General features: G+C 39.1%; 1 protein-coding gene across 3 annotated transcripts in view; it reads left to right on the forward strand.

Annotated features, from left to right (window-relative positions):
* The window catches only part of LOC117904248 (callose synthase 10), a 107,383-nt gene that overhangs the window by 6,294 nt on the left and 86,664 nt on the right, over positions 1 to 14,425 (forward strand). For all 3 annotated transcript variants that reach the window (XM_034816765.1, XM_034816764.1, XM_034816766.1), the window contains exons 2-6: positions 7,503 to 7,600; positions 7,769 to 7,932; positions 9,565 to 9,685; positions 10,191 to 10,301; positions 10,730 to 10,855. In XM_034816765.1, coding sequence (XP_034672656.1) covers positions 7,503 to 7,600; positions 7,769 to 7,932; positions 9,565 to 9,685; positions 10,191 to 10,301; positions 10,730 to 10,855 — 620 coding nt within the window. The remainder of the gene's footprint in view (positions 1 to 7,502; positions 7,601 to 7,768; positions 7,933 to 9,564; positions 9,686 to 10,190; positions 10,302 to 10,729; positions 10,856 to 14,425) is intronic.

Here is a 14,425-nt window from a genome sequence, read left to right on the forward strand (position 1 = left end):
AGTTGCTCAAAAGGTTGCAAGAGCAAGTGATCAAAAAAGGTGCTGAGGATGTAATGGCTTGGCGGTTATCTAATGGAGACACCTTTATGGTTAAGTTCTTTTAGTCCTCCTTAACAAGTCTCTCTATGGAAGGATTCCTCACAAGCATTGTGTGGAATCCTTGGGTCCCAATGAGAGTTTGCTTTTTTGCTTGGGAAACAATTTGGAAAAAAATTCTTACTTTAGACCAACAAAAAAGGAGGGGTTGGTATCTTCCAAGTAGATGTTATTTGTGCAAAAGTGAAAAGAAGTCAACAAACTATACCTTCCTTCATTGTCCCAAGGCAATTATGTTGTGGCATCTTATCTTTGCTCTCTTTGATGTTGAGTGGGTAATGTCTCTTTTTTGATAGGAAACGACAAAGGAATATATTGATAAAAAGGATGTACAAGAGAAGGATGAGGAATCCTCCCACCAAAGAAAAACAAAACTACAAGGAATCAAATACAAGAAAATACAAAGTAAAAACAAGCAAACTTTCTAGGTTAGGCCAACCCATTGGGATTACACACTGCTAACCAATCAAGTTGTAACACGTTAAGGGGAATCCCCTTAAAAACCTAAGAACAAAAAACCCAAAGAGAAGCAAGGAAATAAATAGAATCCCAAAGGTTTTCTGAATTTCTTACTTTATCTTCAAAAATCCTTTCATTTCTTTCCTACCACACCACCCAAATTAAAGCGATGCACGCAGCTTGCCATAAAACAATCCCTCTCTTAGAAGATTCAAAACCGTTAAAATTGGTAGATAGCATGTCAAAGATGCTCTTTGGGGGAACCCAATCTGTTTTTGCTAACTGAAATAATCTGTGCCACAACCCCGTCAAAGAGCAATGGAGAAAAAGATGATCTACTGTTTCTTCATGTTTCATGCACAACTTACAAATGTTGGGACTAAGTGCTTTGTAAGTCTTCTCAACTATAGCAAGTCATTAGTATTTATCTTCTTGTGTAGCACTAACCAGACGAAGGACTTGACTTTGAAAGGGACTTGAGAATTCTAGACGAACTTAGTAGGGAAAACTGGAGGCAAACTAGAAAATTGGGATAAGGCAAGAAAGAAAGATTTGACTGTAAAAAGTTCTGAAGGAGATAAAGACCAGGATCTCATGTCTGGAACTGAAGGTGATAAATGTAGACGATCAAGAGACTGCATGAGGCCTTCTAAATCTTCTATCGTAGAATCGGAAAGGTTCCGATGAAAGTTAAAGTTCCAAGAGAAGGGGCGAGTAGAGCCGAGTATTGAAGAATTAGGAGTATTTTTATCCGTGACTACTCTAAGTAGTCTTGGATATTGGACCCCCAAAGGTTGGTCCCCCCACACAAGTCTTCCCAGAACAGAATTCTTTCCGCATCTCCTACCACAAACCGAGTAAACTTGGAAAACTCTTGGGAGACTTGTGCAATAGCCTTCCAAGGACAACGATGTGACCATCTGACTATAGTGTTGGCATCCCAACCATTGGAGTGTGATCCATAAATGCTTAAAATAACCTGATGCCACAGAGCTGAACCCTCCCTAGGATATCTCCACAACCATTTCCCTAAGAGAGCGAAATTCCTTATAGAAATCTTTCCAAATCCCAATCCCCCTTTCGCCTTCGGATTACACACTACATCCCAGCTAACCAGATGATCTCTTTTGCCTTCCCCAACCCCTGACCATAAAAAATCTCTTTGCAATCTCTCAATTTTTGCTGCCACTGAGGCGGGAATCTTAAACAAGGAGAGGAAGTAACAGGGCATATGGGTGAGACAAGATTGAATGAGAGTTATCCTGCCTCCAAAAGATAAATATGCCTTTTGCCACCCATCTAATCTTCTTGAGATCCTCTCAATCACAGGATCCCAAAAGCCACAAGCCTTGGGATTCCCTCCCAGAGGAAGACCCAGGTAGAGTATAGGCCACCCCGAAGCCTTGCAATCGAGCAACTTGGCCAACCTAGAGAGATGATTCTGTTCAAGATGAATGCCATAAGTATTACTTTTGTCAAGGTTAACCTTTAGCCCAAAAATATGCCTAAACACTAGCAAAACACTCTTGAGGGTCAACATATCCTCTTCTCGAGTGCTAGAAAAGAAAATGGTATCATTTGCGAATTGTAAATGGACACCCTTGTTCTGTTCCTACCCACCCTGAAACACCCTCCAAGGCATTTCTTTCCTTTGCTCTCAATAACATCCTGCTCAATACATTTGCAACTAAAGTGAACAAAAAGGGGATAAAGGGTCTCCTTGTCTTAAACCTCTAGATACCTTAACCCACCTTTACATTTCCATTCACTAGGATTGCAAAAGATATCGAGGACAAACAACCTCTCATCCATTTCCTCCATCTAGGACTAAACCCCTTCTTCTCCAACACATGATCCAAAAATTCCTAACTCACATGGTCATAAGCCTTTTCTAAGTCAATTTTGAAGACAACTCCTTCCTCCCCTGATCATCTTTTCTCATCCACTATCTCATTGGCTATGAGAACTGCATCCAAAATTTGACTCCATTGAACAAAAGCTCCTTGAGTAGAATGGATAGTCTCATGAAGTACCCCTTTTAGACACCCTGCTAATACTTTGGCTATTATCTTGTAAAGACTAGTGATCAAGCTAATAGGTCTATAGTCTGAGATTTTCTTTGACATGCTTTTTTGGGTAACAGAACTATGAAGGAAACATTAGTGCTTTGATTGATAATCCCGCTCCTGTGAAACTCTGCAAACACTCTCACTAGATCCCCCTTGATCACAACCCAACAATCTTGAAACACTGCAATGGTAAAGCCATCAGGCCTCGGTGCCTTATCCATATCCAACTGAAAAATAGCCTTAGAAATCTCTTCTTCAGTAAAAGGGATTCCAACCTAGACGCACTCTCTCCAGATATAGGGGACCAATCTAAGCCTTCAACTCTCCAAGACTCTTCAGAAGGGCTCGCATAGAGCTTTTCAAAATACCTTAAGATCTTCTCTTTGATGCTCTCTGAATTATTCAACACTAGGCCTCTTTCATTCTCCAACACCTTGATATATTTCTTATTTCGCCTGCCATTAGCCACTTTATGAAAAAATTTTGAGTTACAATCCCCTTCCTTAACCCATTTCACCCTAGCTTTTTGTCTTCAATGTATTTCTTCCCTCAAAATCAACTCCTCAAACTCCCCTTTTCTTAAAGCTCTCTGGACTAAAAGTTCAAGGGAGAGACCACCTTCTTGCTCCAAGGTATCAAAGTTAGCTAAATCAAACATGATACTTTTTTTCCTTTCATTTAGCTCTCCAAAAGAAGCCTTATTCCACTCTTTCAATTTGACCATAATGAATTGTAATTTCCTCATGAATTTGTGACCTTCCCACCCATTTCCTTGAAACTCTCTCCACCAACTTCCAAAGCGCTCCTTAAAACTAGGATGTTGCAACCACATATTCTCAAACCTAAACGGTGTTGGGCCCCACTTGAACGGATTGGTTTCCAAGACTATCGGTCAATGATTCGATGTCCATCTAGGAAGAACTTCTTGAAGACTTTGAGGAAATAATTGTTCCCACTCATTAGAGTAAAGAATCTATCAATTCACATTCTCTTATAAAATCATCAAAGTCTTTCATGCTTGGGGTTAAACTAGAACCTCCCAATTTTTCTGAACTTCTCCTTATGACATTGAAATCGCCACCCACACACCAACACGGGGAAGAAAGTCCAAAAATGTCTGAAAGCTCCACCCAAAAATCCTTCCTAAGTACTGTGCTGTTTGGGCTATAAACTGCGGATAACCATAATGGTTTGCATCCATCCAATGTGAAGTTGATTGAGACCGAAAAGGAACCTATTACCACCTCCTCACTACGTAGTTTTTTAGAGTCCCAAATAATCAAAATCCCACCTGAAGCTCCGCACGCCAAAAGGGCTGCCCATTCCTTATTTCTAACTGTCTAAACACTACCCACGAACCCTCTGTCGCACTTCGCCTTTTTTGTTTCCTGAATCATCACTACATCCGGCTTTTCTAATCTCAGAAAATCTTTAACCACCCTTCGCTTTTTCCTTGAACCCAAACCCCTGGTATCCCAACTAATTATCTTCATGGATTAAACTCACAGACCTAATCCTTCAATCAATTCCAACAGGTCTCACAAACCTGTGGAGCATCTGCTCTTCCTCCTGGAAAATACCTTAATATCCGGAGATTTTAAAACCTCGCACACTTTTGCCATATTCTTGGGGGACAGTCCTTCAATTTGGAACACACCCGATGGGGAGCCCGCAGTAACACCCTGGCTAACTGTAACCAGGTTGGAGGCCTTATTAAGCGAAATTGGTTTAGGCAAAAATGGGTTAACACTCTCGGTCATCTGGTATGGATAAGTAGGTTGGATCACCTCCATTACAAGATTAGGGATGCCAACAAAAGATTGACCTACAGAACCATCGTCGTCTTTTTTGGAAAAAAATTTAGAGTTTACTCGATTTTCCAAAGGAAACTGAGACTGAAAGGCTGAACTGGGAAGATTGGGAACAGAAGGACTCAGAAAGGAAGAAGTCAAACCACAAAAAGGGAGTATAGAAGACGAGGGTGACTGAATAGGTGAAGACAGGATTACCTCCAAATTTTCCGCGACCAACAATCCACAATTCCCCATAAAGTTAAGCCTTTTACCTCTGATTTCAGGTGTAGAGGGCAAAACAATGACTGCTGAGCCACGAAGATCGAACCCTACTCGGCCCAAAAATCCTTCCTTGTCTTCGTCGAAGGAAAATTTGTTCAAAGCCACTTCGTTTCTTGATGACAAAGCCCCTTCCTCCAAACAATTATTCCGAAACCTTGGAAATCGACGAGAAAAGAGAGGACTCGCACTAGATCCTAGATTCGCTCGAAAATTGGCCCCGGTAGCCTCTTCCTTTGGGTCCTCTTCGCTGTCTGCCTGATTCTTCCCGTGCAATAGAGGCTCGCTGCGACACCGAAGACCTTGTCGGCTCTCAAAGCTTGGAGGAAAAAGGGTAAACCACAACTTCTTTGAACCAAACATCACCTTCTTCTTCGCGGAACTACTCGATCGAACCTCAAGAAATACAGAAACTGTTTTCCCCTTTCCCGCTGCAGAAGGATCTTCTTCCTTTCGTAATGACACCACCGTCTCATCTGGGTTTTTTCCTCTTAGGCTTAGGCCCAACCCCAACGGGCCTTTGGAATTGCAACCCACTTTTGCATATTTTGGACCAATCTTAGACAATGACTGGGCCTTCCTCTCGTAGGCTCGACAACCCTCAACAGCGGAGGCCTCGTCCCTCCAGCCCTAACTCCTCCCGCTTCCTCAATCCCAATAAGCCCATCGTCCGTTTTATTTGAATTCAAACTGGGCAGCGATGGAATCTGACCATCCTTACCACGTGTCCCCTATGAAAGAAACGCAGCCATTCCCCTTTCTCCCCCCTTCCTCATTCTGCTATCTTCCTCGACACGGCATCTTCCCCCAGCCGTTGATCTGACTCTCTCCCCCCGCCTTCCTCCACTTGTCCCTGAATGAGATGCAATAGCCTCCTGAGTCGACTTGCCCTTTACGCTACCTCTTCGACCGTCTTCATCTCCGATTACTACGACGGAAACTGTAAACACCCAATCCTTGTCTGTCACCTCGATCAAAGCTGGGAGGATTGACCTATCCTTCATTGTGATTCTTACCCTCGCCTTGCTAAGATCGAACAGTTTCAACGTTCGCCAATCAATTTCAGTCACCGTCCCCCACTGCTCCACAATTTTCTTCAGGTGTACCTCAGACCATAGATGAAATGACAACCCCCGTAATTCAATCCAACCTCCTCTGAACTTCCCCTCTATTTCCGAATTTTCCTTCGGTGACCATCTTCGCAACTGGACTGTATTCCTTCCCTCAACCCTTAAATTCCTCAAATCTTGGAGAAAGAAAGCTTCCTCTGTTGTTTCAACGAAAAATACTCCTTTTCCACTTGAGATGGGTACAATCGTTACTACACCTTTCTTCCCTAAGCTTCTCGTCATCGCTCGGCCAACCTCAACCCATTTAACACTATCATCATTGCGTTCACACTCCACGGCTCGCGCCCACCTCCCGACAGGAATAAGGCCTCCTCCTCTTGGTCCTTCACCATTGACTACTTTCGCGAAGGACCGATGCAGAGGACCCATGTGATTGTGGGAAAATCTTTCCACTCTATATTGCCTTCCTTTTTCGACTGCATTCGAATGGGGGACCACCAACATTGAAGACAACACGCTTTTAATATTCTCCCATCCTCTGCCCTTCTCGCCCTCAGGAATAATCAAAAAAGAAGATTTTCTTTTGGTAGCAAACTCCGAGATCCTTATGAACCTTTCGTGGTTGTTGAAGCCAACTTCCATCAAGTGGACACAACATTTTCCCTTGAACTTTCTGTTGAATCCCAGGTGACTCTTCATTTTGATGGCTTTCGTCAAATGTTCGATCATCCACCCGACTGCATCCTTTTCAAAACCTAGGACAAAAACAAAGGCTCTACTGTGCTCTGTAATCGAGTGCCAATTTCCTCCGTGCATGCCTTCCAACCTAACCAAGAAAGTCTTCCTCTCCACAAAGAACTTCAACGTCCTTACCATGTCTTCTCCCAAAATGCAAAGGTACTATTGAAACCGCCCTGCTCTATTGCTTCAGATCTCTTGCGGCTGTTTCAAAAACCATTCCCAAATGTCTTTGTGAAGTTGAATCGTACAACTTTGGGTAATGTCTTTTTCAATCAAGGATGCCCTCGTTATGATATATTACAAAATATTAGTTTTTCTTGAGGGGCTTGTTCACTTTTGGTGAAGTTGATAGCGTTTTGTTGGAGAAAATGTGAGTATCTTTTTTTATTTTTGGAATCATAAACAAAAATGTTTTCATTAAAAGAGTAAAACTGAGAAGGATGAACAATCCTTCCCTAATTACAAACCTGATCAAACAAAGAAAAAGAAAAAAGATACTAGAATATATAAAAACGTCTCAACGTTACTATTTTGACACTTTTGAACTACATATCAAAATCCAATCAAGTGGAATAAAGTTGAGAGGCTGACCTTAAAAGTTGTAAGTAGTAGACACCCAAAATGATGAATATAAATAGACTAGGTTCCATAACATTTCGGATGTCCTTCACTTGTCCTCGAAGATCCATGGCATTTCTTTTTTGGTCATGCTATCCAAATCAACGTAAGACAAGCGATTTGCCATAGAACTTTGCTCTTAATAGTAGTCCCAACCTAAAAGAAATGGTTAACATATCACATACAATTCTAGGAGGAACCCAAACCAAATTGGCTAGTCTAGAAAGCTTATGCCTTAATTCCATAGTCATTGGGCAATGTAAAAAAAAAGGAGAAAATGCGAGTATCTTAGCTTGAGCATTTCATCATGGATAATCTCTACTATTTCAATGAACTTTCTGGTAATTATTAATTTTTTTTTTTCATTTGGATTTTAGTGTGTGAGCAAGCATACACTATGGCACAAAATCTGGATCCCAACAGTGATGGTAGAGGCGTTCTCCAGTTTAAAACTGGTTTGCAGTCTATAATTAAGGTACTAAGTTTTACTTTTGTCTGGCATAGTAAAATACATGGCACTTTATGGTTCTTATTTTGCCTACAGCTACGTCATCAGCTGATTGGCGTAGTTGTTGACTGTGTACTCTGTACTAGTTCTGCCTTTTTACTTGACAATTTATGATGATTTGACTATTTGCTGCAGCAAAAACTTGCCAAAAGGGATGGAACTCAAATAGATCGTAGTCGTGATGTTGAGCGTTTGTGGAATTTTTATCTGTCCTACAAGAGACGACATCGAGTGGATGATATTCAAAGAGAGGAACAAAAATGGCGTGAAACTGGAACTTTTAGTGCTAACTTGGGAGAGTATGACCAACTTATGCCGCTTTATGAGTTTCCTTCTAATCTAGTTGTCTGTTGCCCAAATTATGCTGCTCTATGAGTTTCCTTGTAATGCAGTTGTTTGCTTATGCTAACAACAGATACACTCAAATAGATGCATATATGCATAATTTCTCTAAAGGGCTGAGACATGAGAACAGTTTCCTCTTATGTCATATTTGATTACAAGAATTGGGAATTAAATCTGCTTAGTTGATAAAATTGAATTTTGGAGCTGAAGTGGGGTTAATTTGAGGTTACATTTATTGAGAAACAATATATTTGAATCAGTAAAAACATTAAAGGCTTGTTTGGGAACGTTTTCAAAAACAACTCTCAAAATAGCTTTTGATGATAGTTTTCAAAAATAGTTCTCAGATGTTTTCTAGAATGAAAGTCTATTTGGGGTCTTGGAATGTTCTCAACGTGTTCTTTATGTTTTTAAATATTCCTTAAAAATAACTTTTATCTATAATGTTTTATTTGCAATCATTCTTCATGTTTGTACAATTAATTTTAAAATAGTTCCTAGAAAACAAGTGAAAACAATAAAAAAAATGATATAAGAAAATACTTATTTTTGTAACAAGTTCTCAAAAAACTATTTTTTTGTCAAAAAGTGTCAAATTTGTTGTTGAGTTTGGAAAACAATTTTTTTTTTTTTTTTTTAAGAACAAAAAGCTATATCTAAAAACAATTCCCAAACAGACTCTAAGAAATTATGCTTTTCCAGAATTCTGGATTTCATCATCAACAAAGTAGTCTTTGCCTAAACTAAGGTTCCAAGCTTTGGCAGTTTGGGGATCTTGTGCGTTGTTTAAGGTTTTCTTTCTTCTTTTTCTTCCCCCCACCATTTTTTGTGTAGTGCGACTGTATCCTTGTGAATTGGTATTGTTTAGTACCTTTTTGTCGATTCATGCATAATTTACTTATTGAAAGGGAACTGGCTACACATATTGATGCAGCCTATCAAGGAAAATTTTGGAAGGGGACTTCTTGGTGGTAATTTCTTTGATGCCTGCAGAATATGGGGGCCCTTGTAGACCACTTCATTGGATGGGTTAGATCTTGATTTGGCTAAGGTCATCTTTCCTCTTTTGCATGGTTGCCTATGTATCAGCACACTGATGGCCATGCAAAGAAGGGAGCCTCTAGATTTTGCCGAGAATTTGTCCTACTTGGGGATTTCTGGATGGGGATCTGGTTTTTGTGTGCTTAGTTTTGTGTTGCTTTAGGTTTTTGCAGTTTCACTTTCTTTGAACAATATCTCATCCTTGTTTATGCTTCATCTTTCCTGAAATGTTTCTTGTTTCCTACAAGTAATGTTGTAATTGCATTGCTGATAACCAAAAAGTAAATATGGAAGAATGGTTTGCCTCACTCCTTTCCTCTTCAAGCTTGACCAAATTTTCTGAAACTAACTATTTCTTAGAGTCTAAAATTCGGTGATCGAATAGTTGTCACTGGATACACTTATAATGTGGAAGCAGCCACCTAGAAGTTTAATCACTTCTGTATTTTCTTTTGGGATTCTACACAGCCAGTTCACTGAACGAGTCTTTGTTTCTTATCAAAGAAAAGGTGACAGATTGATTTGACATGATTTTATTGTTTCAGGATGGAACTCAGATCCTTAAAAATGAAAAAGGTGTTTGCTACTTTGAGGGCTTTGGTTGAGGTCATGGAGGCACTTAACAAAGATGCTGATTCTGGTGTTGGGTTGCATATTAGGGAGGAGGTGATTGTCTTCTGACTTCCTTTGGATGTGACAGTATGAAATCTGCTTAACAAAGGAAATCTGAAGGCTGAGCTGTAATTTCTAATTGGTTTGCACAGTTGCTGTTAGTAACTTGGGATTTATGTGTTCTCTATTGAATCTATCTCTAATTTGCCTATCCTAAAAAGGGGAAAAAGAGGGGCGGGGGTGGGCGTGGGTGTTAGGATTTAGATGTTCGAGAGATTGCTCCAGTTAGTAATATTATGTCTACCTGGACTTTGAGCTATTGTTTTTTGACTTATCGCCTTTAGTGATGCTGGTAGTCGGGCAATCAGTCCTTTACACATTTTATCAACTTCTTGGAGTATTCTCTTTTTGGCTTTTATTTAGCATTTGTGTACTTTTGGAGCTTAATAGGATAGGTAGCACTTTTTATCATTGCTTTCAACAATCTTTTTCTTAACTAGTACTTAGTATTTACTAGTATCTTCTTTCCTTTTTTTTTTTCTTGTTTGGTTTGTTTCAGTTGAGAAGGATAAAAAGATCAGATGGAACATTATCAGGAGAACTCATGCCCTACAACATTGTCCCTCTAGAAGCCCCATCTTTGACCAATGCTATTGGAGGTTTCCCTGAAGTAAGTTTAATGCAAATGAGATCTAGAGTCCGTTTGACAGTGATTTTAGAAAACGCTTACAACATTTTTAAGACTTGAAATTTTTTATCATTTAAGTGTTAAAAAGATTAAAAACGTTTTTTAAAATCACTGTCAAACGCACTACTAGTCTTGTTGCTTATTTCTTTCGTTGGTGTTTTGCAGTAATTTCCAGCTGAGTCCTACCTCTATCTAGTTTCCCGTGTCTTTAATATGGATTAGTTAAAGAGTTTATAGCTTCAAGTTCTGTGCTGTTTATCATTGGAGGAAAAAATAGAGGATACGCATGCAATATTCTGTGCTGTCTCATCATGGGAGTTCCGGTCTGCATGGCATTTTTACTGCAAACTCTATTGGGTATTGGGATAAAAATATTCATGTTTCTGGTGGTGTCTGGCTAATGTGTCCAGGTTAAAGGTGCAATATCTGCGATTAGATACACAGAACACTTCCCTCGACTTCCTGCTAATTTTGAGATTTCTGGTCAGAGGGATGTGGACATGTTTGATCTTCTGGAGTATGTGTTTGGGTTCCAGGTTTGTGTTTTATTTTTATTTATGTTCTTGTTTTTGAGGGTAAAATTTGTTCTACTATCCATCCACACTCCTTATTTTGGTTTGTTTGATGTAGGCATCTATTGGGGCAAATATAGCATATGTTTTGTTCCTTTATTTGCTTTTCTTTTTCTTGCTTTTTGAGTTTTTGATTTTGATTTTTTTACTTTTTGCGTTTATCTTTGTTTGGTGACATCCTGATTGCCGTTATTTCTTTTATTTGTCAGTCTAATGAATTTAGTTTCCTGGAAAAGAACATTAGGAAAGCATTAGGTAGGTAATTGACATATATCTGTGCACACCATAACATGTAGTGCTGCAAAAAAGAATTGTAAGTTTCAATTATGGGGTGATTCTTTTGCTAAAATGTTAATTGCAAATATGATAGTCTGGGGAGGGCTTCATATTGGGGTGGACTTCTCATTCTTCTCATGTTTTTCTATTTTAATTCAATTGTTTGTTTCTGATAAAAAAAAAAAAAATGTTAATTGCAAATATGATAGTCTGCATCTTTTTGGAAACTCAGCTTTGACAATGGTCTTGGGTGGTGAGTTTCTATGGATTATGTCAGGCCTTCTCACACAAAGATAATTGAGGCTAAAGCTTATTGACTCAGACAATTATAGCTGTTGTTTGTTGCTAGCATGGACATTGCATCGGACAGAAAATTTTAGGAAATTAGCAGGGTTTGAAGCCAAATGTGAAACCAATTGGGATTGTTTTTTTTTATTTTTTATCAGAATTGGGATTGTTGTTATTGTAAGAGTGATCCCCTTCATGCAATGTACCGTTTCTATACCTCTCCTTGAAGGACAGGCCATCCTTCTTGTATCTTTGATATGATTTGTTTTGGTGAAGCTAGCGTGCGTAGCTCCCAGTGACACATTTGACTTGGTGGTTACCCTTTTTAAGGGTTTGATAGCAGTCCATAATGAAAGGGTCTAAGTGGGTGGGGCTAGTGGGATGGACATTATCTTGGCTAGCTTATGGGTTTTTGTTTGGAATAGAATGCCAAAATTTTGGAGGACAAAAAGGAGATTGGTGGTTGATCTTTTTTTTTGATAAGTGAGAATGTGTTTCCTTGCAACTATTTGGGTGTTGATCATTAAAGAGTTTTCTAGAGTTCCCATTAACATTAGTTTAAGCAAATTGGAGATCAGTTCTGGGTGCAGTGTATCCGCCCCCGAAGAGACCTTTAAGCTCAATATCAATTCTTTCTCCTTGAGTAACTAGGGTGAGATTGAATTTTGGGCCTTATTTGGGTTATGAGGATGATATTATCTAAGCTTCTCAAGGCAGTTGGGTTTGGGCTAGTTTTTTTTTTTTTTGATAGGTAAATTAAGAGAATATATAAAAAGTGTTTGGAAAATGGCATAACAAAGTACAAACGAAGTATACAAATTACACCAAAAGACAAGTAAGAAGGAAGAGAGAACAGAAAATACCAACCACTCTAACAAAATCCAACCCTCTAGACACCCCAGAAAAAGGGACTGCCCCCTTATCAGGCCCTCTTGATGCCACAGCTCCCAAAACCAAGAAGCACCCCAGTGCTAGACAGAACATGATCTGCCCCCTGAGCAAATCTACAAAAAATGCCCTTATCCAATCTAAGAAAGCTTCTTATTGGGTGGCTAATGCACAGAGAGGATTATGGTAGTACGATAATGTTAGGTGTGGAAGGTCATGGTATCATTAGAGTTTTGAACTCTTTGTTCCTGGAAATCCAAATTGGTTAATTAGGAAGTTGGGAGGTTTGCTACGATAGGAGCTCCCTATCTTGTTGACTTTATTGAGGATGCCATGCCTCCTTGAGCTTTGGACACCTTTTCTTTGGGGGGCCAAGGCAGGGCTCTTTATTGTCCTTGTGGGAAGCTCTCATGTTGTTTAGTTTAATTGTGTTCATGAGCACTCTTTCTAGAGGACTGTTCATAGTATATTCTTCTTTCACTTAATAAAATTATAGTTTCTGTTAAAAAATGCTATCCGTTTACTGTGCACCGTTTCTTCGAAATGGAAGTGAATAGAAGAAGGACCAAAAATTAGATTTTCTTTTAATTAGATTTAATCAGGGAGAAGTCGGTTGATGTGACAGAAGGAGCATCATGTCTTCATTTTACAGCCTGAATGTACCAAAATGTGAAAATTGTTTTGCATCTATAACCTAATATTTGAACAAATAATATATATGGATTAGTTTTCAAATACAAGCACACAACATAGAGAACTGAGTAATTCGATAAATATATTGTAGAAAAAAACTTGAAAGGAAAGCCAAAGCTAAATTTTATATATGGTCACTTACAAAATGCTAAGGACTTGTTGACTCATTGGCTTGAAAATTAGATAGTATAGTTGTATGTCTTCCTTGATTTTCGAGATTGTATCATTATAAACATTCTTGTTTTATTTTCCTGATTTGTAGGATAGAGGATTTCTAGGAATGAGTGAATCTTCTAACTTAGTAATTTAGTTTCATACTTATGTAGGATTGTACACTATAAATATTGTATCATTTTGTTCAAAATAAAATAATAAAGATTGTTCTTTTCCACATGGTAGCCAAGTCTGTTCAATGTCTCTAAGTTCTCTTCTAATTTTTCTTCCCGTGGTCTTCATTACCGTTGATTTCTAGTGGCCTTCATTATCACTATTCTTTGCCTCCAGTGGCCATTATTGCCATCACTGTTTCTTCCTCTTTCATTGGCCTTCTTTATTTTTTTTTTTTTTTGATTGGAAACGACACAAATATTTATTGATAGATAAAATAAGTACAAAAGAAGGATGAGGAATCCTCCTGCCAAAGAAAGCTAAACTAAAGAAAAATACACTGAAACACAAGCAAACACTCTAAAAATTCCTCTCCCTAAGGAGTACACACTGCTATCCAATCAAGTTGTATCACATTAAGGGGGGTCCCCTTAAAAACCTTGGAACAATAAGCCCAAAGAGAAGCAAGGAAAACAATAGAGTCCCAAAGATACTCTGAATTCCTTGCTTTATCCTCAAAAATCCTCGCATTTCTTTCCCACCACACAATCCGAATAAGAGCGGTGCTTGCTGCTTGCCACAAGGCTATCCCCCTCTTAGACGAACCAAATCCATTAAATTTGATGTGCATCATGTCAAGGATGCTCCTCGGGGGGACCTAATCCATCTTAGCTAACTGAAATAGCCTGTGCCACAACCCAATCGTCAAGGAGCAATGAAGAAAAATATGATCAGCTGATTCCCCATGCTTCATGCACAGAATACAAATATCCGGACTAAGGGCTTTGTAGGGTCTTCTCACTTGTAGCATGTCATTAGTATTCACCTTCTTGTGTGCCACTAACCAGATGAAGGACTGCACTTTGAAAGGAACTTGAGAATTCCAAACGAACTTAGAAGGAAAAACCTGAGAAGATCCAGAAAATTGGGATAAAGCTAGAAAGAAAGATTTAACTGAAAAAAGCCCTGAAGAAGATAAGGGCCAAAATCTGGCATCTGGAACCAAAGGAGATAAATGCAATCCATCGAGAGATCGCATGAGGCCTTCTAAGTCCTCTATCT

This window comes from Vitis riparia, chromosome 17, assembly GCF_004353265.1.
Source record: "Vitis riparia cultivar Riparia Gloire de Montpellier isolate 1030 chromosome 17, EGFV_Vit.rip_1.0, whole genome shotgun sequence".
NCBI lineage: Eukaryota > Viridiplantae > Streptophyta > Magnoliopsida > Vitales > Vitaceae > Vitis > Vitis riparia.